General features: G+C 38.1%; 1 protein-coding gene across 4 annotated transcripts in view; it reads left to right on the top strand.

The window, feature by feature from the left end:
• Window positions 1-26,817, top strand: part of PICALM (phosphatidylinositol binding clathrin assembly protein) — a 72,874-nt gene that overhangs the window by 13,155 nt on the left and 32,902 nt on the right. For all 4 annotated transcript variants that reach the window (XR_013923450.1, XR_013923451.1, XM_080361575.1 and 1 more), the window contains exons 2-7: window positions 17,732-17,874; window positions 20,579-20,654; window positions 21,871-21,973; window positions 24,089-24,182; window positions 24,695-24,806; window positions 26,141-26,247. Coding sequence is in view for 2 of the 4 variants with exons in the window: in XM_080361575.1 (XP_080217701.1) it covers window positions 17,732-17,874; window positions 20,579-20,654; window positions 21,871-21,973; window positions 24,089-24,182; window positions 24,695-24,806; window positions 26,141-26,247 (635 nt within the window). In the remaining 2 variants the exon portion in view is untranslated. The remainder of the gene's footprint in view (window positions 1-17,731; window positions 17,875-20,578; window positions 20,655-21,870; window positions 21,974-24,088; window positions 24,183-24,694; window positions 24,807-26,140; window positions 26,248-26,817) is intronic.

Raw genomic sequence — 26,817 nt, 5'->3', positions numbered from 1 at the left:
TTATCTTTAGTTTTGTGTATTAAACTGAAGATGCAGCACTGCTGTTCAAAGGGAAAATGTGAATTACATGTGTGTGATCATTTCTAAAATAACAAAGATCAAGATAATTTTTTGGCTGGAAAATCGGAGTTGGACTCAATGATCCTTGTGGGTCCCTTCCAACTCAGGACATTGTATAATTCTGTGATCTGTTCAGTGAGATGTGGGGACGGGAGGTCAGGACGTTGTTAATGCTACACGGTGGTTTCAGTTTCACCGTGCTGTAGAGTGAGGGCTTTAGAATGAAGTGATGTGGGAGTTAAACATCCAGGAAACACCTAAATGGCACCTGTGTGAATACTTTGTATGTTTAGAGGATACGTATATATTTAGATTTAGGAACTGTGCTAGAGGTGTTCACTGGTGAAATGTTCTGCGCATGAAGTCTGGCTTGTTTTCTCTGTTTTACTGTGATGCAGGATTACAAAAGTCATAGATGCTGGAAGGTGACACAGGTACTTTGGCTGCCTCTGGGTATACTTATTAACAGGTTTGATCTGAATCCCATATGGACCAGCTCTGGAACTGGAAGCTTTGAAGACTCGCCATTTAGCTTTATCAGATGGTGGCATAAACAGCTATGGGGACCTACTCTCACAAGTTGAGATCAGGAGTTCTGTGCAGCATTGAGGAGTGTTAGATACTGAAGTTATATCAAAGGTCCAGCTTCTTGAAAAAATAAGTCATCTTGCTGCTAAACAACTGTAGAATTGGGCCCATTGAGGATTTTTTTTTTGTTCTGCAGTGTCTGCTGTTGACAAATTGTCTGTTCCAGCAGGCTGAGCTACAATACTGTTACTGTACTACTGCTAGCAAGCTGCGGGTAAGGACATTTGTTAGTACTTCACGTGAGTCTAGGAGGTGTTCCAAAACACTGGATTCGTAGCATGCTACCGTACAACAGTGGCTTGTACATGTGTTTCACAAGTCGTGTTTTTAACACACATCCGTTGTCACATTGTCTCATTGTGTGGGGGTATGGAGCTATGAAATATTTACAGAATGGGACCCTTTGGAGCAGAAGGAAAGGGCAATAAGTGCATGCTATAACCAAAATTTTGCATTCTGCAAAGGCAGATGGTGTGGACAGTATTCTTGTCAGAGAGAAAGAGAGCAGCATGATAACATATTCAATGTGTACAATGATGATGGAGAGACTCAAGGATTAATATCTTTGGCATCACGTACTGATCACTCTCAGCTCTCTATAAACTGTCTTATGTGCCTTTTTGTGCCTTAATGTAAAATCATAGGATAAACTCATGTATATGCAGACTGTTTGCTTGAGATAGCTTCATGTTTGAAGTAGGAGATAAAGGTGGTGTTAAAGCTAAATAATTTTCAAAGTAATTAGTCTTCATCAAAATAGAAATGTTCCACCTAATGCAATTCATTGTGCTTCCATCCATCCACTATGTGTGACTATCCACACTATAAATGTTATATTGGAGAGTTAAATATTTATTATAATATTTAATATAGTGATTTAATATTTTACTCTAATATATGAAACTTAAATACTTATTTCCATATTGAACCAGATGGCTGCCATTCAAAATCAAAGCCTGGCCAGCCACCTGTCTTAATGGATTCTCAACCAGTGCTGCTGATACAGAACCCATGTATCTCCTTTCTAGCTCGTCAGAAACTAAAGAAGTGGCCGCATCATCAAGTGTTCGCAGCTATGTGCTCTGAAAACACTGACTTAATGTTGAACAAATAACTGTTCATAGTTTTATTCTTGAATGCACTGAAACTAGCACGTGATCAGTGCAAAAGAATATTTGTTTCTCCCTGGTTTAAATAGGCCAACGAGTTAAATACTCTGAGCGTACCGCTTATGCAAGAATTGTCATGTTAGTTGGCCAATACAGGCATTTTTCATCTCGTAATCAAGAATCACCTTTAGCATATGATTCATAGGCTCATTGTTAAGCATGTTTGTTAAGATAGGATCAAGGCTTTAAGTTTACAGATACTTCTTGGTGGGAACAATATGCTAGTGCGTGTGTGGGAGCTAATACTTTGGACTAGATTTCATGATAAAATAATGGAACTGAATGTAGAGCAAAAGTGTTCAGTAGTTTTAGCATGTCTTGCATACTTCTCAGCCTTAGGGTGCTGAGGCAGTAGTTGATTTGTCATCTTGTTTAGAGGAAGAACTTAAGGTCTTTTCTTAAAAGTAATGCAATATTGATAAAATTTGGAACTTTGCCAGGATAATGCCTTAGCAGGAGGAGAAAAACACTTGGATATCTGAAAAGCTCTCTTGAGTGTTACGTATATTAGAGGGAGAGAAAATTTTACCTGTGCAACTAATCTTATGCATCCATCTGTTCTTTATATGAAATACAGGCAGTTAGAAGGTCGCAGACTTCAATGATTCATGCTGGTGGGTCACCCCCTAGTTTAAATCTGTTAAACTTGGAATACATGTTAAAGTGTTGCATGTGGGAGACTCTAATTTTTGAGATGTCTTTCAAACTGCTACTTTTGTATGTAGGAGATGAGAGGATTCAAAGTCAGGCCTTTGTGTCCTCAGCCAAGACAGTTCTAGGGAGTCATGGATTGCTTGGTGTAGACTGAGCTGATGGAAACCTCCACTGGTATGAACATTTGCTGGGAATCATTCACATTATGTGCCCAGTAGAGCTCTGGACTCCTCTTCTTTGCACTATTTAACTTGTATTCATTGCACATGACTTCACCATCAATAAACAACATCAGTGTGTGTGTGTGTGCTTAAAAACTGTCTTTGCGTGTTGGATTTGTGATTAAAATGGGTATTTTTAGACAGAAAAGAGCTTATAACTCACTATTTAAAATGGCCTACTAAGAAAGCTGTGATTGAGGTGAAAACAAAACCCACAAAAAAAAAAACCAACCTACAAACAAAAAACAAAAGCAAAGAATAAACACACATACAGTACCAGCAAAAATTCCTAGTGGAGGTTTAGTTCATTGTGTCAAAACCTTTCTTTTGTGGAAAGATGTGGAATCACTGATGGTTATTCATCTAAAGAATTTTTTGCCAGTGTGTTACATTCATTCCAGAGATCTATAACCTTTACTTTCGTAATAATTAACTTAAAAGCATGCCTGTCTAAAAAGGGAGTAAATGATACTGAGATGTCTGAAACATTAACAAGCCTTTTTTTCTTTAAGCTTTATAAGAAAGATAATTGTGGCCAGATATTTAATACATTTATTCTTTACAAGGGGAAAGAAATGCACTTTTTGGTTGTTTTTTTCAGGAAACTTCACTAAGGATTATTTACTTGCATTAGTTGAACTCAGATAGGCAGGACCTGACAAACATGTTCTGAAATTAAATTTGTGATTCTAGCTTAAATAATCTCTTGCGTTTTGAATGCTGTCTCTAAGAAAATGTGAATATTGAAGAACAGCAGACAAAAAGGAATTGAAGGGAGATGACCTGGAAAATTAATCTTTAGGAAGATAGCTAATATATTTTAGATACTGTTGTAGTGATTAATATTTTAAGATTTTAACAAAGATAGTCCTCTCCTGTTACAGCAACTGATCTTGATGGGTGCAGGTAACAAGCATTTTTTTAATATGTTTTCTTTCTGCATGATTCTAAGTAGTGCATGGGAGAACTGCTTCAATACGGGCTGCTTATATCACATGGAACTGGAGGATATTTAAAGTGGAGAAGATGTCCATATCTGGTTCTAGTGATGCTTTTCATTAATAACCAGTGTGTTGGAATACATCATGTGTTAACAGAACAGCATAGTGCAGGGAATGTTTGCAGCTGCTCTTCAGACCAAGATTAGAAGGCAAAGTTATGCTGATAATTTGGAGTAGTACTTCCTGAATGGGTAAAGAAGGTGTCAAAGTTGAGTAGAAAAGGATTATGTGAAAGTGCTGGAGCACTACAAGAGGCTTTGGCTCATTTCATTTTCATTGTAATCCACCAACGGAAGGCTGCAGGAAAGATGGGCATCCTTCTGTGTGTCTATAGAAAAAGGTATTATGAGACAGTTATTTTCCATTATATTCGGTACTGGGGAGCTTCAGTACCCAGCTTGAGGTACTATATTTAAAAAAAAAAATACTGAAACTTTAGAAAATCTAGAGATCAGCTGAATTAAGACTGCAAAGTTAGGAAACACTGAAAGAAAAATAGTAAGAAATATAAGAGATGAGTGTTTTTCTGTTGTGTTGATGCCTTTTACGTGCACATGGTGGGTTATTTTGTCTCCACTGACAAGAGGAAGTTCTTTTTTTAATCTGCACCAGAACATTGGGCTTTTGAGGTATAGGATAGGTCCAAGGAAACTTGGAATTGTGGAGATGTGGAGTAACCACTGAAAGCCAAGGCAGACATCTTTGGAGAACAGCAGGTGACTATTGTACAATAGTCGAATTTTATAACAGCTTATTGTTGCTGAAAGTGGGAGGACTTGTCCACTTTTCTTTTTCCTCTTATTATTCTTACTTCTCTGTGTCATCATCTCCTGTTCTGTAGTGGCTTTTGCCAGTTTTGGTCTTCTGTGAACCATTTCTTATCTTGTATGGCGGTGGAAAGACAATGTGGGGCTGTGTCCCCACCATGTGTTGTCCCCGTCATCCCACTCAACACCAAAGTTAGGGTTTGAAATAATATAAAGGGTAGTTTGTTGAGAGAGTCTGACGGAAAGTATAATTTAAGGATCACTCTTTCTTCCCCAATGATGCTTCTCCTGGACTGTTTGTATAACTGTCCTGACCTGTTTGTATGAATTTGTGTTGGTCTAAAAAATGAATTTACATGATGCGTTAAACTTGCATCAAGATCTAGGTGAATTAAGCTGTGGTTTGTATTGAAGAGTAGAAACGTTGAGGGGAATGAAGGATTGAGTTGACTTGTAGCACTAGCCACATAAGCCAGAGCCATTAGCTCCAAGTCTGTTCAGTTGTGAGCTTAATAGAGAGGAAGAGTCATAAAACTGACCAAAACTAGTGGTCACTGATGTTGGCTCCACAACTGAATGTTTTGAGAACTTGTTCCTCTGAGGGATCCAGGCTCCAACAACCTGTAAGTTTAGTCAAGACTCTGCAGTAGCTGAGTGGAGCTTAGCAAACCAAGTTGGTCTAAATAGACCCATTTCAGATGTCAGATTGGAGTAGATGACCTCTGGAGGTGCTGCCCAACATGAATTATTTTATAACTCAGTGATCCTAAGTCTGTATAACTTTGTTCTGCTATGGTGATCTGGAAATTCAGGTTACTTTCTTAAATTGAGCTTGACAGAATACCAGCAACTTCTCTTGCCTGAAAGCGTAACATGATGACGCTTGCAGGATGAATGGAACACCTTAAAATGGTCATTTTTTCCAAGGAGAAATGTATCTGATTAGATGAGCAGATAAGGATCATGGTGTTGGTATATTGAATTTCTAAACTGCTCTGACTTGTTTATGTGCCATCATGGTATGCTTATGCTTGCGTAATTGTGCCTGTAACTGTTTCTGGATTAATAATATGAAAGCAGTTGAAATTAGAGTATTGTATTTACAATATGTGGCTGGAGCGGTTGAGACAAAATTTAGCAGTAGTGTTTTCATGTTAGCCTTTAAAGTGTGATGAGGGTACTCAGCAGTTTAAATGTAAGGTGTTATTTAGGAAGCAAAGTTCTGATATGTCTTGAAGAATAGATTTTGATACATCATTCATAATGATTATCCAAATGGTAATTTGGCACCTACATGTATGTGAGAATAAGATGAAAAAATTAAAGAAAAATAATATTGTTTGTCAGTGCAACTTACCTATTGGGTTTTGAGTTGTGCTTCCCTTATTTTTAGCTTCAAGTACTGTTTCATTTATCAATGCTTTATTTGCTGATGAGTTTTGGTAAACAATCATGGTGTTACTCAGCTAAATCTTTGAAGCAGTTATCCAGCTGCACCAGTTTTTACTCTGTTTTTAACAGAAAGTATCTTAATCATTTTTTCCAATTCTCAAGCACAAGAAGTAAAGGTTAGTCAAAGAGTAGTTGTAAATCTAGACAGAGATACCTGAGGCAATGATGCTGAGTTCACAGGGTTACTGATAGAGATTTAAAGTAGTTTCTAAGAATTGCAATTAGAAACTGCAGTTTTAGGTAGGAGAGGGAACATGATAGACTTATTTGAATTGGAGGAAAAAGACAAGATGTGACTTGATGAAATGAAAATATAAGATGTTGGCTGTAGAACAAGTTAGTCTGCATTATATTAAACCTTCCTTCTGCCTTTTTTTATCCTGCTTATCTAATGTAAATAAGATTAAATCACATTCCTTTTTAAACATGGAAAGCCCAGAAGAGAGTGGGTCTTCTCAGTTTTCTTTAATTCTTCCATAATTGATTTCCCGAGTCAGTGTATCTAGCTCTTAGAATAATGTTTTATGGAAGACTCTTCAGCTGGGCATTTTTATTGTTAATTATAAGAAATGTGTGATCCAGACTTCTTTGTCCCCTTCTTGAGGTGACTGGGGTGAAGCCACTGAGAAGTTTGCTGGAGGCAACTCTTTCTGCTAAAGCAGTTTGCTACAAATGGGTTTATTTAGAAGAGAAATGAAACTATATTATTCATGGCATATTTTGTTTTAAACTGCAAATGCAGATATTTTCTGGTGATTGTGAAAACATTTAATTTTCACTCAGTTTTCAAATACATGCTGGTTATATAATGTTCTTCCATCAGATTAAATGTCATTAACTGGCTCGGGCTGAAATTTAACATCACTCTCTTTTTCTAGCTTGATCACTTTAGTATGCCATTTGGGCTTGCTTTGTTTTAGCACAGGCTTCATTTGCAGCTCCCCAATGTATTTCTTTGAGGAAGAAATCAGTTTTAAAAAATTATCAATTTTACATGCTTGAACTCATGTACAAAACTAATTTGATTATTGTTTTAAACAGATGGTTTGGTTCTCTAACGAAAATTACATACTTATATCCAGGAGCTTTGTAATGTTATTTTCCGTATTTAAATAAGGACATTACCTATTGAAGAGGTGAGAAATCATTTAGAAATTCACCATATGCACACATTAATTTCTCTGGGTTTAAAATGTCTGTTGGAATGTGTAGAATCAGATTTGAATGTGTCAGGGTTCACCCTCATAGAACTGTTAATCTGTTGAAGTACATTTTAATAATAGATTTTACAGCCAACCTTTGTATTTTGTTATTTTAGTACTTCTGATTTGTTATGTTTTTAAGAAGTGTCCAAATTGCTTTCATGTCACAGCTAAGTCCTCTGGTGTTTAAATATTGAGGAAGAATACATGTTGAATGTCCTGTAAATGTTTTCAAGGGGTTTTGCTAGAGTTAATCAACTTAATAAAATAAAAATAAAATTGGTGTGTATTTGTCAAGTGATTTCAAGTTTGGGATATTTTGAAAAATAATTTTTTGAAAATTGATAAAATTAGAATAAATATCCCAGCCTTCATAAGCAGCTTTTCAAGGTGAATGGAAAAATAAGCACCACAATCCAAAATACTTATCAGCAGCTAGTTGAAAAACTCTTCTTGATACTTGATATTAGACATGTGTAGACAAGGAGCTGTCTTGACTTGCCTTCGGTTCGAGGCAGGAAGATGATCTGTTATGGAAGTTCGAAGAAAACAATGCAAATAGAAAAAAATATCTAGTATAGAGATATTAGGTAATTCTTATATTTCATGTTAAACTTCACACAAACCACCCAGGCTAAAAAGGATTTTTTTAGTTTAGCAAATGACAGGATGAAAACTGACCATGGATAACTTTGCAGCTGCTGCAACATGTGCCTCAATTCAGTTTCTTCTTCATTTGAGACTTGCTGTCAAATGTTCCATTAAGTTAACTGGAGTGCCTGTGTGTGTGTTCTTTGCTCAATAACACCTACTTTCCCTATAGCATAACAGTTTTTCTGTGAACTGCTGGAAAGATGGGGCAGGTGTGTGTGCCTTGCCAGAACCTGTGTACATAGATCCTGTTAGCTCTATGGGGGATGGAGATAAATTAATCCCAAACCCATAAAATTCCTTCAGAAACAGTAAATTAAGCTTCATACCACCACTAGTGCTTGCTGTAACTATATTCCTAACACAGAATAAAAGGAGGGAAGATTTTGTCTAGTGGCAAACTTCCTATTGGCATAAACCCCGTCACTCTCGATCATTAACCAATTTGGTGCAAATTTGACATCTGATCTTTGAATTTTTTCAGCAAATTTCTAAAGAGAGTTGGCAGCATCAGCCTCGGCTTCACTGTGTCATTACGTGGGAAACTGTTGTGTCTGTGCTGATGTTTTCATCCAACCCTCAGTAATGCCTGAGCCATGGAACTGGAACAGGTGTTTATATTCAGCATTTGCATCTCAGTTAAGATTTCTTACCAAATGAGGGAACACTGTACATGATTTTCAATAGTGAATAAAATGAAAATGTTTCAACGTTGAATGTTTTGTCTTGTGGAAAAGCTTCTCCCCTATAGGGGAGGAAAAAAAAAAATCTCATGTCAATAGCTTTTTAAATCTGAAACACTTTACTAAAATCCTTTTGTATGGCCTTAGGTAGAGGGGAAAAGATTGATCATAAGCAAATACACGGTCCTGGTAGGATTATTTTAAGTATAGACATGGTCCCATATTCCACCATTAATGATTGGCCACAAGTGTTCCTTGTGCAAGTGGAATGTCAGTCACTAGCACGTTATCTTGTCAGTTTGAAAGCTAATCCATATGCTAAATAGACTGTGTTCTATTAAACTCTATGTGGACATAATTTCCTAAGAGTAATTACTCAAGTCATTCAAGAAATTTTTTAATTTCCTTTTATATTTAAAAAAGAAATTACTTCAATATGTGGTTTAGCTTCAGTTATAAATTTACCAGGTATATGTGTTGTAGCTTCAGTTATAAATTTATCAGTTAGGTGAATCTGATCTGATGGATTCTTGGCTTATACTTTGCATCCATCAGTACATATTTAAAATTCTAATAGTAATTTTTGGCTTTCATCCTGTTAAGAAGAGATGAAGTGTTACAGCAAATGAAGGTTTCCCGACAACTTCATAGAATTTGTTGGGCAACTTCGCTGTTGGCCCTGGCATGTGGAACTTCGAGTGTTTTGGATTTTAGAGTATTTTGATTCTATTCTAGAAGAGTAAGGTATTAAGAATTCCTCGTGAAAACTTTGTGTGTGATTATATATGTATCCCTTTTTCATAGTGTTTTCCTTGTCTGGGTTTTGAGTTAGTCTGAAATAAAGCAGCATATGCTATCCGAAAAGTGTGTGGTCTATTCAGAATGACCTTTAAGCTTTGACAATACCTTGTGTTAGGGCAGAGAATTGTAACATGCACGTCTGCCCCCAGGTAATGATACAAAGAAATTAACTATTTGCTTAATTTGTCATGTGATACTTAATATTTTAAAAATCAATAACTATTCATATCTACATTGTTATTGGACAGAGCTGTGTAAATGTGTGTTTGTGAATGATCACAGAATAAATTGGAGACTCCTATTGGACCTGAAGCTGAGCATGTGCGTATTCAGAATATATAAACTCAGGCTGTTAACATGTGGTTTATATATTAATAATCCATAGCGTCTTTTGTATGTTGATTTTATGTTGGCTTGGGAGAACTCAAGTATTTATGTGGTGAAGCCATACATGCGTCTCTTTAATCATGCCTTATACACTAGTGTGTGTTGGTTTCTGAAGTTAAAATATGCATTAAGGCCAGTTTTGTTGTTCTTATCATTCAGATGGCCATTTCCCTATTGAATCTTGTACTAAGTTGCAATGCTGTGTTTGTGACACCAGTTTCTGTGAGTATGGGTGGATGGCAACCATGGGCTGCACTCCTGTAAGAAACTGGTTTGGGGGACACTGAGATTTTTAGAACTGTGGTATCTTTAGCAGAGACCAAAAGAAAATATGCCAAGCAAAGCCCCTCACCTACTGGATAAGCCACAGTGTGAAAACTGGATCATTTAAACAGGAGCAGTAGTAAACTGATGTGCTTGTCTTGTGGAGCAGTTCTTTTTGAGCTGTTATTTTTTTTTTTTCTTTAATATATTTTTAAAAATAAATAAATTGGGCTAGTTCTTACAATACAAACTTCTTGAGTTTCTGGCAGGATCTGTGACTTAGTTTCTTTTCTAGTTGTAGTTAGGCTGAATATTGTATGTCCCGATTCACAGGATTGTAGTACTTGTTTCCTAATCATATTCCAGTCAGCTTCATAGAACTGCAGTATCCACATACATATGTGAATGAGGAGCAAAGTGCTCTTACTTACTCTGAAGATTTTTTTGGTCCTGTTCTAGACCAAAATTAGCTGTATTACTACTGTATATTCATATATTTTTCATCCATACTAATGTAATAAGCTCCTTCTTTGCAACTGTTCCTTGAAGTTACTGTTCTGCAGATCACTCATCCTATTGTAGCTTCCCAACTTCTGAAGGCAGCCTGTAGTCTTGAATAATTTTTATTCCCAAGTAATTTCCACATAAGTGTTTAAAAAAAACCCCTTATTTTGCAGCAGTTTGTCCTGAACAAGCTCAACTGCTGAGTCTTGCACCAGACTCATCTTAAAGAATCATAGAGTCATTTAGGCTGGAAAAGGCCTTTAGGATTGAGTCAAACAGTAAACCTGGCACTGCCAAGTTGACCACTAAACCAAGGTACCCTGGGCCCCCACAAAGATATTTTGGAACCTCATCTACCATCTTATGCTTTTGCTGGAATAAAGGCAGCCTAGATTATAGAATTATACAATCATATAATTGTTTAGGTTGGAAAAGACCTTTAAAATCATCAGGTCCAACCATTCACTTGGCACTGCCAAATCCACCACTAAACCATATCCTGAAGCACCACATCTCTGCATCTTTTAAACCCCTCCAGGGATGGTGACTCCACCACTTCCCTGGGCAGCCTGTTCCAATGCCTGACAACCCTTTCCAGAAGAAATTTTTCCAAATATCCAATCTAAACCTCCTGGTGCAACTTGAGGCCATTTTCACAGAATCACAGAATGTCAGGGATTGGAAGGGACCTTGAAAGATCATCCAGTCCAATCCTCCTGCCGGAGCAGGAACACCCAGATGAGGTTACACAGGAAGGCGTCCAGGTGGGTTTTGAATGTCTCCAGAGAAGGAGACTCCACAACCCCCCTGGGCAGCCTGTTCCAGTGCTCCATCACCCTCACAGTGAAGAAGTTTTCTTCTCAAATTTAAATGAAATGTCCTGTGTTCCAGTTTATACCCTTTGCTCCTTGTCTCATAATTGGTTGTCACCAGGAAGAGCCTGGTTCTGTCCTTGTAGCACTGTTTACATATTTATAAACATTAATGAGGTTGCCCCTCAGTCTCCTCTTTTCCAGGCTAAAGAGACCCAGCTCCCTCAGCCTTTCCTTACAAGGAAGATGCTCCACTCCCTTCATCTTTGTGTCTCGTCCTATCACTTGCTACTTGGGTGAAGAGACCAATACCCTCCATGCTACAACCTCCTTTCAGGCAGTTGTAGACAGTGATAAGGTCTTCCCTCAGCCTCCTTTTCTCCAGGCTGAACAGCCCCAGGTCCCTCAGCTTCTCCTCATCACACTTGTGCTCCAGACCCCTCACCAGCTCCATTCCCTTCTCTGAACTCGCTCCAGCACCTCAAGGTCTTTCCTGTAGTGAGGGGCCTAAAACTGACCCCAGGATTCCAGGTTTGGCCTCACCAGTGCCCAGCACAGGGGACGGTCACTGCCCTGGTCCTGCTGGCCACACTCTTCCTCAAATAAACCAGGATGCTGTTGGCTTTTTTGACCACTTGGGCACACTGCTGGCTCATATTCAGCCACTGTCAACCAACACCCTCAGGTCCTTTTCCCCAGACAGCTTTCTAGTCACTCTTCCCCGAGCCTATAGTGCTGCCTGGGGTTGCAGGACCTGGCACTTGGACTCACTGAACCTCATACAATGTTCTTAGTATTGTTAGCAAACCTGAATTCAGGTTCAATGAGATGTAGGAAATGGACAGGTGACTACTGGACTAAGCAGTTTAGCATTTTCAAACTTTTTGTTCTTTGGCCAAAACTTACAATGTGAGGGGTTGAAAGCATTTTATCTGTATCTGAGGAAATATATATATATAAATATATATAAATGAACTAAGTGGGATGTCATTTACCTTGTTCTCCGTTAATGGTTTTGTGGGTTTGGTGTGGCTTTTGTTGTTACCTTTTTTCTTAACTGAAGAATGTAATTTAGCTGTTGGCACTGTGTATGCATGCTAATGTTGAATGGTCAATATTTCAGTTACCTGCTCTCACACTATTAAAAAAACAAACAAACAAAATCTGTCAGCATCTTGGAGAATATAACCATTCCAGATGGCATCTTTGGTATAAAAGATGAAAAAGCCATAGTTACCAAGATGGGAATCTGTCACACTTGCTTGACCTATTTTGGAGTAACTGGAGATGTGGGGCACAGTTTCTGGCCTGGATGAGCTGTTTATTGTAAATATTTTCAGGTTGATGCTTATGAATAGGAATGTTCAAAATGAGAGGTATAGCTAAAGTATTGGAAATAATCGATACACGGAGAACGTAATTCTGACTTATGTGTGGTTTGCTATTCAAGTTATTGTAAATGATAGTCTGAGTTAGCTAAGTCTATTTTCAAGCCAAGTTTCTATAATCGTACTGCAATTAATATGGGTAAGATTTTGGAAAGAAAAACAAACAAAACTAAACATGTTCATCTTACCCGATGGTTCTGTTTGTTTGGAAGTAAATGAACTAATTTTTCAGAGCTTTGTCAGAGGAGGCTTCTTAGTGCAGAACAAGGTCCTGCACAAGGAGTGAGGTCACAGGCACATGCTGCAAGCACATGTTTGTTTTCTAGGATAGTTTGTGGGAGATGCCTTTGCTGTGTTGCTCTTCAGCCTGACTGCCTCGTGTTTGCCGTGGGTCAGGAATCATATGACCACTTACCATGGGTTGGTTAATCCACGTCTATGTGCCTAGTGTGGAGTAGATGCTGTACTCCAACGTCTTAGCCTTGTAGTAGCTGCTTTGTGTACATGATTGCTTCTTGTTTCTTGAGTATGAATCTGCAGTCTTACTGTAATATCACTGTACTTTTCGCCTTTCTACTTCTCTGAGCTAATAGATATCTATTCTGTAAAGCAACAAATCATTTAGTTCTTTTCTGTAATGAAGCCTGAACAATTGCAAAGACTGTAGATATCTTAGCTGATGTACAAATGAATTATTTTTCTGATCCAGAGTATTCTACAGTATTTTACAGAACGTTTTGTTCTAGTTAACTTCAGCAGGGTTAGGCGATGTAGTGGCTTTGGTACAGGTGCAATTGCATATCTTCAATTTACTAAAAAGTCTGTAGACCAGACCTTTGTCATAATTCATTGCAAAATCTTTGCTTTGTAGGAAAAAAAAAAAGCCATAAAACCAAAGAGAACTGAATGATGTAAAAGTCATTTAGCAGTAGAAGTTTTAACTGAAATAACAAAAACGTGGTTCAGATTATTCTATTTAAAAAACAAATTAGAATTGCTTTTTTTCTAGGAAAATCTAATCTCTGAAATTTGGTGGATGATTTAGTGTCGGTAGGTAAATGGAGTTCTACAAAACATAAATCCTGTGAATCACTCAAATAGGTCTCTGGTTTTCAGATCTTTAGAAATACACTGCTGGTGGACTACTCTTTTGGACTAACTTAGTCGTTTCTCAGTCTCTTTCCACAGACATTACATAAAATTGTAGATTTCTTTGGGTTGGAGTGGACCTCAGAAGGTCCTCTAATTAACCCCCTACTTAAAACATCTGGTCGTTTTAAAACATCTGGTTGCTTACAGGCTCTAGTACTTGACCACTTTCATAATGAGATTCGTAATTTCTTCATAAGATCAGAATTTCCCTTGTTGGAGCATTTCTGCTGCCTCTCATCCTTTGGCTGTGAACTTCTGAGAAACATCTGCCTGTGAAGATAGTGTTTGTATTTCCCCTGTATGCCTTATGCTGTGGAAGCTGTAGCAGCTTTCAGAGTAGGAAGGTGGTTTGTACTTCCCAGGAGAGTTTCTTTTTCGGCTTGAAGTGTTGTGGGCATTAATGCAGAAAGTCAATAGAACCATGTCATAGAATCATAAAAGGTCCTGAGTTGGAAGGGACTCACAAGGATCATCAAGTCCAACTCCTGTCCCTGCACAGGACACCCCACAGTTCACACCGTGTGTCTGAGGATGCTGTCCAGTCTCTTCTTGAACACTGTCAGGCTTGGGGCCGTGACACCTCCCTGGGGAGCCTGTTCAGTGTCCAGCACCCTCTGGGTGAAGAACCTTTTCCTGATGTCCAACCTGAACCTCCCCTGGCACATCTTCCTGCCATTCCCTCGGGCTCTGTCACTGGTCACCAGAGAGAAGAGCTCAGCCCTGCCCCTCCTCCTCCCCTTGTGAGGAAGCTGTAGCCACCATGAGCTCTCCCCTCAGTCTCCTCCAGGCTGAACAAACCCAGTGACTTTAGCCGCTCCTCATACGGCTTCCCCTCCAAGCCTTTCACCAACAACAGAGACTTTCCTTTCTGTAGAGTTGATGGGGGTAATTATTCAATCCTCCCCCTTCTCTGCTGTGCCAAGAAGTTCAAAGATGAAACGGGCATCACACTTTCACCAAGGCGTATCCTTTTTTGTTTACTTGATGTTTTGTTTGTTACTTTCTGTTTTTGTTTAAAGCTGTTCCCCTTAGTGCCTTTGCCTTTGGTTACATACTTGCCTGTCGCACTATTCATACCATACCCAGTAACTAGCAATCTTGACATATGTTGCTTTGGGCACTTAGGTTTCAGATTCCATAGCTGGTATTTTCATAGGTGGGTGTGAGATGAATTGTGTAAAGTGTAGGATGTTAAGGTAATTATATATTTGTTCCTCTCCCTTAATGAACGGTGTCTGTGGGAATAGGATAAATAAGCCAGAACACTGCATGTGACAGTGTTCCCGAGCAGGCAGTGCAGCGGTGTGGGATGCAGGAACTGTCTTCTGCTGTAGCTGTGCTGTGCTCATTCTGCTATGGTTAGCACAAAAGTTGCTGATCTAATTTGGATTTAACTGCACAAATATTTCTTTTCCTAATTAGCATTGCTCATGCGAATACTTTCAAAGGAGCTTTGAAATAGATCTAACTTGCCTGAAATGTATTTGTTGTAGGCACTTTGGGGTGTCAGGACATACCAGATTATTAAGCATCTTTCTTGTCCAACCAGCATTTTGTACAGAAAGAAACTTCATGTTTTGCTAAACTAGTTTGTAGTAATTGGTATCATGGTGACTCCCTTGTTTGCATGTGGAAATTTAGTTCCTTCCATTCAACGCTGGACTTGCTTGTGTACCTCTGTTATTGCTTATGATTCTGTGATCATAGAGTATGTCTCTTCATTGACATTATTTTTTTTAGCTGCCAGATTTTACTTCATGTTCACTAAGAACATGCTTACAAAACATGGGCTCTTGAGCAAATGGTAAATTAACCCTGAATCTTGAGCCTCCTTGAAAATCATCACTTCTGGAGGTGATAGGCTTAATGGCCGCAGGTAGGATAGAACCTCATTGTCTGTTGTGGCTTGGAAAAGTAAATAGCCAGAAATGTCTAACAGTGCCTTCACTACCTTTTTGGTTTTGTTGTTCCCCTAAGATTGAGTTCTTAGCTTTCTCACCCTCTTGCTATGCCTTTATTTGTATTTGTTTTCCTTTTTATTTTCCTTTCCAAACAAGATGTTATCTGGAATAGTATGGAATAGTATGCTCTCTCCCAGTCAGCTACTAGTTCTCCTTCCTAATGTGCCAGCCCTCTCTCCCCCCACCAAGTGCATTTATATGCTTTTCACATAAACACTCATCAGTTCTATGAGGGGATGGTTTTCTGCTGGGTTACAGAGCCTGTTTTCTTTTACACACTGCAACAGATACCAAAACATGATTTGAAAGTCCAATGGCATGTTAGAAAAAGATCTCTTCACTCACAAAACATCTAGAGTGGATATAATCTTTTCAGTGATTTCAGATGGTGGGTTTTCAAGCGGCGCCGCTGTCTTTGTTACTCTTGACTAGTTGGCAAATGTTGCATTTAAGAATAGAAGTTCTCACTTTCTAATGGGCATTTGCACCTCTTATGCCAAAATGTGTGCCTTGACATCCTGTGGTGCATATACCTCTGTATTTAATGTGCATTCCTGCCAGACAGCCGTGCACAAAACTGCTTGTGTTATTACTTAGGTGGGAAGACCTGAAGATCAAGAAGCTGCAGGGCTTGGTTTTAATGATCTAGTTCAGAGCACATCTCTTGCTGAGTAATATCCTAGCATTGTCTTAACAGCCCCAAATCATCATCCAATAATAGGTAACTGTGACTTAAAGATGAGGTCATGAACGCCTGTAGTCATTGCAGTTTTACTTGTAGATAAGGGAATCGCTTATCTCTCCATCTCATGACGTTTTGAATGTGGAAATCATTTCCTGCTTGCTTCCTTTAATACTTAAACCTGGAAATAGCAGCTTTTTCAGTTCTGACCCTACTAGTTCTGAGTTTGTGGCAGCCGCGCTGATGTGCCTCTGGCTGAAGGAGAGTCCTGTCTTTCAGGAGTCCCTCCTTGATGAAGGGTTGTTCATAGCAGGGTATAAACTGTCCTCAAAGGTTAAATGTTTCCCTTCAGATTAAGCAGATGTTTCCAGTTAGTCCTAGTAGCCCACAGACAGCACAGGGCTTACTCCAGTCTTACTGAGCTTCGACCTTTGGCAGGGCTGGTAGGTTGAGTGAAAGTTACTGTTTTATTTTAAAGGTTGGTGATAGTAAAATTTCATCGGAACTATGTTGCATTAAGCTTAAGCTTCATACTAAATGCTAGCAAAGCTATGCTGTATCACATTTGGTTGTTAATATAGTTGCTTCTGTTAGGGTAACTCTTTTTTAATAACTCTTTGATGAATCACTAGATCTTATCTGCTGGAGGTCCATGCTGAGCACAAATTGGGTAGCTTTGTTTTAGTGAGCCAGCCTTGGGTTTCGCTGTGCTCCTCACCATCTTTTCATTTAACAACCCACTTTGTTGTAACTAAATTAATCTGTCAGCTTCAGGCATTGCAGCTAGAGGGTCATTTTTTTTACTTAACATTTCCTCTGCCCTTCCAAAGGTGTTGATTGCATTCTATCAAGACTAAGCAGTGTTTGAATCATTTATTACTCACATTTAACCAGTGTCTAGAAGGGTTTACTGGTCCATTAAGAGGCCAGAAATCTGAGGTTTATAATTAATTCTAGTCATCATCTTCCAGTAAAACTTGATTAAATGGTAGCATGTGAGAATTATTTTGCTGTTAGTGCTTTAGATGTTTGAAAGCTGGGAACTGTTAGTCAGAGATGGTGTAAGTCATTATGGTACTTCTGTTCCGGGACCTTCTAAAGCGACTGCAAAAGCAGTTGAGGACCAGAAATCTTGGCAGTGAGCAGAGTGGGGTTTGTGTTATGAACTTATGGTAAACCAGTGTCATGGTGCTTTTCAAGAAATTATTTATTTTACTGGAAAGCCCCTCAGTTTTCATAGAAAATATTACTATATAAAATGTGTGTACTGATTTTTTTTTCATATGTTATTGATCTTCCTTCACAGAACTCATAATAATTTCTGTATTGCAGATTTAATCCAGTGCACAAATGAGATGAATGTGAACATCCCACAGCTGGCAGACAGTTTATTTGAAAGAACTACCAACAGTAGCTGGGTAGTGGTCTTCAAATCTCTCATCACAACCCATCATCTAATGGTGTATGGAAATGAGGTAATACAAAGAAAACACGTCTGAGAACAGTTCCCGCACTTCATTTCTATAAATGTCAGCTTAATGTTTCCACTAATTATCTTGAAGAAGATATTTATTTTTGCCTTTCTGTGTCTTAACTCTGCATGAACACGTCTCATTTTACGTTTTTCTACTTGGTTTGTTTCGAATTTAAAGTTTATAATTCTAGAATCAAAAGTAAGCGCCCTGAATGCTGGAGGTACCTTTTTCTGTGATGTTTTTCTCATAATAGAAAAGCAAGCAAACAAAACCAACAGAAGTTATCTCGAATGGGATTCTGAAAGCTGCAAATGGAAGCATTTTAGGTTCATGCTCTAGCTAATCCAGATGTGTTTTTCTCCCAGATAACTTGATTCTGAACAGATTTCCACCATGACCCCCTAACCTTCTGCAGTGAAGCCAATGAGCTGGCTTTGAGTATGAGCATCTGAATAACACCAAATACTGTAGAACAATTAAACCCCCAATTTAAACAAAAAGCAACAAGCTTGTTTTGTTCCACAACTTGGATTCCTATGGGGCCTTATTTTTTGAGATGCCAAGCATAGCAGCAGCTTGAATTTTCTGCATTTAAAAACCCCCTGAAAATATACTTCAAAGTGTTTGTAAACATTCCTTTTTATTTCAAAGAGTATAATGTAAGCTATACGATTTTGGAATGAAGAGGAATAGTGTTAGAAAATTATAAGGATAATCTTGTGTAGAGGACTAAAACTTTTGAGTTTGCATTCAGAGTTCTTACAGGTCATGTTGCTGCTTCCTCTGACTGGCTGTGTTGTAAAGGGTTTTAAGTTAAAAATATATATATATACACACGTATATACTGGTTTCACTTGGAAGTCACATGATTTTGGTGAAAATCTGTACTTTGAAGCTAAGTAAGCCACAAGAGGGCAAACTTCTCATGTTGACTTAAAGCATTATCCCTGGCGTAATTGACACTTTCCAAAATAGAGTCTATACAGTTTTGCTGTGCTTGTGCTTTGAGTCATATAAGTTTTAAACTGATACCAACACCCATTGTAGTAATTACAGATATTTAATGAGACCACTGTCTGAAAAGCTTTACATTTTAAGGAAAAAACCCAAATTTGGCTTACCAAATGTGTTACAGAAATACTGAGGGTAAGATCGCTGCTTGAAAGTTTTTGCAGCTAGAAATAGTACTTGAGCAATGAACATGGAGATTGAGTCATTATTAAAATGTGTAGAATTTTATAGAGAATCTGTGAATCCCTTTGTAAGAAAACCGAAAAGCATTTGGTCCTCCAGCTTTTCACATAGCATCACAGAATTGACTGGATTGGAAAAGACCTCAGAGATCATCAAGTCCAACCCTTGGTCCAACTCCAGTCCATTGACTAGATCATGGCACTGAGCGCCATGTCCAGTCTCAGCTTGAAAACCTCCAGGGATGGTGAGTCTAGCACCTCCCTGGGCAGCCATTCCAATGCCTGACCACTCTCTCTGCACAGAATTGCTTTCTAATCTCCAGCCTAAATTTCCCCTGCCAGAGTTGAAGCCCATGGCCCCTTGTCCTATTGCTGACTGCCTGGGAGAAGAGACCAATCCCCACCTGGCTAGAACTTCCCTTCAGGTAGTTCTAGAGAGTGCTGAGCTCACCTCTAAGCCTCCTCTTCTCCAGACTAAACAAGCCCAGCTCCCTCAGCCTCTCCCCATAGGGCTTGTGCTCAAGTCCCTTCCCCAGTCTTGTTGCTCTTCTCTGGACCCGCTCCAGCACTTCAATCTCTTTCCTGAACTGAGGGGCCCAGAACTGAACACAATACTCCAGGTGTGGCCTCCCCAATGCAGAGCACAGGGGAAGAATCACTGCCCTTGTCCTGCTGACCACACTATTTTTGATACAGGATAATGTAGTTCATTTGTAACCGAGTGCATTTACTCATCTCCAGTCTTTTTATTACCTATGTATTTATGCTAATGAAAATAATTCAATAGTACATGTTGCAGTGATCAGAACTACTTTTTCCTTTGTCAAAATGTTATGGCAAGTGACTGGGATTTTTTTTTGTTGCAGCTCTCAATACAATGGTTCATAAGGCAAAATTATTTTTTCCTACTAAATTGAAATGTGGCACTAGTGATCGGAAATGTCTTTACAGGATGAAAATAGCATCATTCATTTTGTGAAACGTAATTCAGAATTATGTGTGATTAATGATGTGCACTAAGTGTGATACTGTGTTAATGTCTTATATGGATTCTTGTGTTTATTTGACACTTGATTTATAAGAAAACTAATCTTTATATCACCTTATTTTCATGTTTAAGCTAAGCACTATTACAATTCTACACTAAGCCTTGGCTGGTTGGAAAAATGAAATCAACTTATAAAATTGAAGTTAGTGAAACAATTGTGAGCCTGTAAAGTGAGAACATATTGGGGAGATTTTTTCACTATTCTTAGTTTCATATTCTGGCTTAAAAGCAAAATTCTTTCAGTCAGGGCCCTTCATGCAGTTTCTCTGTGACTGATGTTCACATATTTTTACATAAAAAAATAATAAATAGCTTCAGGGTTTGTAGTAGTTTCCAGATTTGAAATCCATCTTAAAGAAAAGCTGAATTTCATAAAATGGATAAAGAGTTTCTAGTACTGTTAACCTCAGTTCCAGCTCATTGATAATCTAGTAAAAGCATTCAAATTTTTCCTTTTGTCTAGCGTTTTATCCAGTATCTGGCGTCCAGAAATACATTGTTTAATTTGAGCAATTTCCTAGACAAAAGTGGATTGCAAGGTAAGGCGTCTTTTTCATTAAAAGACAGTAGTGTGCTGGGGGACGGTAAATACAACTGGGTAACTCTAATGGACAGTGTTGTTTCAGGACTAATATTTCTGTCTGGTTTACCCCAAATTGCATTTCTTAATTTAAAATGCTATCGTGGCATGGCAGAAACTGAATGCTGGCAGAATTTGCTGGATCTTTTGGGAAAGGCTTATTATAAGTGCTTCTAACTTTCTTAGCTAATCACATCTGAGTGAGCGTTCCTCATTTCTTAAGAGATTTCTCTATTTGGAGAGGTCGATTTTGATTAGTAATTTTACAAAATGCACTGTATGTACATCAGATAGAGCATGTCAGTGAAACAAGAACTGTGTCTCAAAACACAAATACATTTTGGAAGATTATTCAAAGACCATTCCATCCATCTTTGAGACTAGTTCCCTTTGAGACTAATAACCTTCCAAACTGTTATGCTGCAGTTTAGTGCAGTTCTCATCATACCTGTAGCTGTCATTTGATGGGGTGGTTTTTTTTTGGTTTGGGTTTGGTTTTTGTTGTATTGTTTTTTTTTTTTCCTCCTGAGGTGGTTTCTTATTTTCTGCATTTCCCACATTACTTTTTATATAGCTGCTTCTGATTTTTTTGCCACAAGTGTCCTGAAACAGGCACACAGAGCTGCTCCCTGGGGACAGAAACCAGTGATAACCAAGAATTTACCAAATTGCCTCTTTTTATTGAGTCTTTACTTCCATGCTCTCAGTATAGACTATGAACAGATCTTTTTCTTGGTCTATATCCTTAAACTGACAATTACCAAAATGTTTCCTATTGCCACTACCTTAATGTAAAAGAATTTGTCGTGTCTTAATGTTTCCTTCAGTGCTGAGAGAATGAGTTGACATAAACATCTTCGGAAACATAGTGTCATTTTTTGGCAGTAATCTCTATCATAGTATGAGAGAACTTGCGTAAAAATACTTTTTGCTTTTGGAAGTAATATCCTTAGGAAGTAGCATATAAACGACATAGTTCAGGTCTTCTAGATATTTGCGGTATTGTCTGTCCGATTTACATGATGTACACAATTTTTGTAATGGATGAACTATACAAAATCAGGCAAAAATGTAATGAAACTGTCTTGCATTAATATGTTGCACTTTATTTAGATTAAGGTTCTTGTTCATTAGTTGACTGGGTAAGTAATAAGCTTCTGAAACTTATTTTTTAGGTTATGACATGTCAACGTTTATCAGAAGGTATAGTCGGTATCTGAATGAAAAGGCAGTTTCCTATAGACAAGTGGCTTTTGACTTCACAAAAGTAAAAAGAGGGTAAGAACTGTATTTTGGGTTGCTTATCTTGAGGTTTTGTCTTGTGTCCTGTAATTCAAGTGGAAAATACCTGTGTTGGCTCTTAGTACAGCCAGTGATGTCTGCTTTTCTCAGTTGGAAATCTCCCATGACACACAAAGGTTCAACTGTTCAGTTATGTATGTTGGCAAAATATTTTACTTCAGTTATTATATTCTTTTTAAAACATTGAGTTTAATATGAAAAATGAAAGACGATATTAATCAAAGTATATGTCAAGAAGTAGAAGTTTGAACAAATATTCCATGATACACCACAAGTTACTTGCCCTTGCGTGTACTATAAGGGACTATACAGTTCCCTTGTGTTTCTCGCTCTGGAATATTTAAATGACAGGTATTTAGTGAAATGTCTTATCGTCCTTTCTGATATTTCGATGTTCTTGTCCAAAATGTCTGTATGAGGTTTTCTACCTTTGTAAAGGCAGTGCAATTCCTACTTTTGACAGAATATTGTTGTAGATGCTGTTCTGAGTTTGTCTACAGGAATTAAAGCGAGCTTGCTTGTAAGAAATCAGTTGTTTGAGACTAGGTACCTGTTTACATGTAAAATAGCACAGTCCAGAGCACCAGTAGTTGGGTAAATTGAATGTTATAGTGAATGATGGAATTAATGAGGAGATCTCCACCAGGAGGACTGGACATCATGGTTGTGGTTGAAAGTCTTTCTTTCCATCTGTGTCCGTTATCTCTGTATGCAGTGCTTTTTAAAGTTTAAAAACATTATTTTAGTTTTACATTTGGGCATCCTTTATCATCCATACACAGGATAATTTTATCTTAATGCTTCAAAGTTAAGAATTAACTAACGAACACACAAAAATCTCAACCTAAAACTGTTAATTGAGTTAACTTCAGTAGTGGGTTGCCTCACGATACCTTGTGTTAGCATTGCAAAGCCATTTGAAATTGGCCCCAGAAGACCATCCAGATCCCTTATTCCTCCTTGCTAGTACTGTACTGTCCATTTCAGTTTGAAATCTGATGGCAGAGGGGGATGCTTGGCCTCCTCTCACTGTTCCTGTCCCAATAACATAGTAATAAAACCCTTGGCCTTTCCCACATGTAGGATGTGTGTGCGACCAGGTGGCAGATACACTAGAGTTAGACAGTTGCTCTATAATCAGCTGGTTTAGGCTTAACAAGTTATTTAGCCCATAGCAGGTGCCTGGAGGTCATTTAGTGACCCAGCAGGAATTAACTGTTCTGATGGCAGCAATTTGCCTTTTTCCACACTTCGTACATTTTCTCAGTGGCTCTGCTCTCATGCCCTGCCATGTTAAGCTTGTTGCAGCTGCTCTTTGTTGTTAGGACAGAGCAGAAGGCACAAGTAGAAAGCTGGAAGCAGCGTGTTCCCCGTTCCTTTCCAGCCTGGAGAACAGCCACGGGCTTTTCCGTGCGGATGCTCTGAGGGATCTGTGCTTGCAGGGAACATTTGGTTTGCTGTGTGCACGCTGATGCAACTGCAGGGCTGGCTGGTCTGTCTCACAGAAAGTGGTTGTTTCTTGTCACTGAGGCGATTTAGTCTTTCTCAGTTGTTGCTTTTCTTGGTCTTAGTCTGTTTAATCTGGACAACTAATAAACAAACAAATAGTAGTCAGCCATTAAAAGGAAGTGTCATGTAGTCCCTATAATCTTCCTTAAAAAACTTTAAAAGTATCCTGTCGTATTTACTTATTCTTTCTTGCTGCTTTTACTTGAAAATCATCCAAACTGACATGAAATAATAATAATGTGATTTGAAAAAGCATAGGTAAAAATTTACCTCGGAAATAACCTTCAGAGCTTTTTTGGGTTACCTGATGCATCATAGCTCTGAGCACTATCAGTTTCATTTCCCTCGAATAAAAATTGTTCTTGGATTCATATTTTGGCCAAATGAAAGTTGTTGCTTTTGTACACTGCAGTTATTACAATTGTATTGGCTAGACGGCATTCCTAAACATCAAAATGCTGCTTTGAATGGCAATGATTTAAATGTGTTGTCTGATGACCCTATTTTATTCTCTGTTATGTTTCTCACTAACAATTGCCTTCAAAATTCAGGTGAAGAATTTTCTTTTGTTTTGCACAACAGGGCTGATGGAGTAATGAGAACAATGAGCACAGAAAAACTCTTAAAAACTGTACCAATTATACAAAATCAAATGGATGCACTTCTTGACTTCAATGTAAGTTTAGCTGCATGTACACATCTAACATACTGTTGACTTTGTTGTACAAACCTGCACAAGCTTCTAAAATAGGTCAAGATTAAAGGTCTTGAACTTGGTTCAATGTTATCTGCACAGTTTAAAGAGCACAAATCATTTTGTTCATTGTTATACCACCCAAGAAAAAGGGAAAAAAAGAAGTATGATGCTTACTGGAGACAATGCTTTGTGCTAAATTACTATTGTTTATTGTGTACTTTGTATAAGGGTTTTGTTCATTTAAAAGTTGGCTATTTCTACCCTATTTTAATTATGTTAGTTAACGTGAACAGTAGTTAATGGAAATGCCTGCCAAAGTGATATAATTCTGTTCTGAGTGATCCTATGTTGATTTTCTGTGCTGCTATTTTCCATAAATAGCCAGTGAGATGATTGGAAAGCACGCCTTGGGATAGAATACTGGAGTTCAGCTCCAAGTTTTCCAATAAGGGATCAATTCGGTTAAATTAACTTTTTTCTGATCTTCCTAGGTCAATAGCAATGAACTTACAAACGGTGTAATTAATGCTGCCTTCATGCTTCTCTTCAAAGATGCCATTAGACTGTTTGCGGCGTATAACGAAGGGATTATTAACCTCCTGGGTAAATATAACCCCTTTCTGCAATGTCAGACTTTGGGGAGGGAGCTCGGTAAACAATCACAAAGGGCTGAAATAGTCTTACTGTAAAATATCAAAATATTATGGTTATTTCTAAGTGTGATTTATTTCCAGTGTTTTTCTGTCCAGTTGCATTTGCCATTCGGTTGTATACAGGGATGGGTAAATCTCTGAAAGCAAAGACAATTCAAGACTTTCTTCATTTTGGGGTTTTTTTGCACTGCTTTGTTTTGGTTGTGTGGGGTTTTTTGTTGTTGTTTCTGTTTGGTTTGGGTTTTTTTTCACTGAACTGTGTAGAAACCTGAATCATGACATTGATACGTTTTTCCCTAAGAAACAAGATCAGGTTTTGTATCTTAAGTGGAATAAGTTATGGTCAGTTACAAATTTACAGTCATAGCATCTGTGATCCATTGCCTATCAAAAGTTTAATGTTCGTTTTTTTTAACAATTGCTTGGCTTATATTTCTAGAGCATATCTTATATCTTAAGGGGAATTACAAATCCAGGCTTCAGGCCTTTTCACTTGCACACACTGGAGATGCAGAGGAGCCTAAATTTGGAAAACAATTAAGTTGAAAGTAATCTGTTAATTTGCTTGGTTTGGCTGCATTCTGTGATTGCATCAAGCTACCTGATTGCTATTATTACCCAGTGCATGCAAAATGGAAAGCAAAATCCAAAATTAGTCATTACCAGTCTGAAGCCACTGCCTTCTTGTTTTCCCTCAGTAAGAACAACTAGCATGCAATTGCTTTCACTCATGTTTTTAGTGAAACTTAATATAGAAACAGGCCTTGAAAGGGCTATTTCAAGAAGGAGGGTGGGACCCTCTGGCTTTCAGCACCAGTGTTTTGCAATCACTTGCACCTCAGTGTAGACCACAGCATAACAAGATGCATCCGTCTGGCGGAGAATATCATCATCTTGCCAAATATATGGCCACTGGAGTAGAGCAAATGTTTGACTGCCAGATTGTAATATTGCCTGTTTGTTGTTTTTCTTTAAACCCCCAAGAGGATGAATTTACATTTCTTTGGGTGACCTGTTCTTAAACTTGATTCTCCTCTTCAGAGTGGTTATGCTTCTGTGAGATGTAGTACCTGCAAGGTGAGGTGTAATTGCATGCACATGATAATTAGCTCACGTCCCACAGAGCTTTCATTATTTGGTGCATGTTAGGGGTAGTAACTTCTCCAGTTAACAAAAGAAAACAGATCTGCAGGCATTTTCTGTTTGTCTTGTTTTATATACTTTGCATATCCCTTGCAGAATGCTTGATTTCTTCTTTAATGCAAGTATTCTTGCTGTTTATAGAAAAATACTTTGATATGAAAAAGAACCAGTGCAAAGAAGGCCTTGATATATATAAGAAGTTCCTCACTAGAATGACACGGATTTCAGAGTTCCTTAAAGTTGCAGAGGTAAGCTTTATTGAGCCAAACTTTGCCCTTGGTTTGAAACAGCTTATAAAGTGCTTATTGTCTTATAAAGCAAACGCTTCTTCCTTCCAGCCTAATTGCAGTTTCATCAAGGGTGATCTTGTCAGTCTCTACCCTGGCGATTAGTTCATTTGAGGACTGTATTGAAAAACCTGGCTACAAAGTACTTCCTAGTTTATCTTTTACTTAAGGAGGGTGTATGAATACGCATTTTAAAATTTCCTCAGTTACATAATAATTGTGAGCTTGCTTTGAAGAGCCTCGATTTAAACAAGTAGAGTAAATTTATGGTGATCTCCTGCTTTCTCTGATTCTAGCTGTATTCTAGTTTGAAAGCCACAATTCTGCCTTAAGTTTTAGATGAAATAGCAGCTTCAGAAATAAGGAATTGAGACAAGTAGATGAACATGTAACTTTCTCTTTTTAAAGCTATTTTGGCTGTAGGTGTGTTTATAGAGGAAAATTCAGTTAGCTTGCAAGATGTTTTGTTTCTTTGTTTGTTTTCTAATGTCATTAGTTTGTTGTGTTCTAGTTTCTGAAACATTGCTGAAT

Source organism: Nesoenas mayeri (assembly GCF_963082525.1).
Source record: "Nesoenas mayeri genome assembly, chromosome: 1".
Taxonomy (NCBI): Eukaryota; Metazoa; Chordata; class Aves; order Columbiformes; family Columbidae; genus Nesoenas; species Nesoenas mayeri.
Note: the sequence above shows the minus strand (reverse complement) of the source record. Positions and strands in the feature narration are given on the sequence as shown.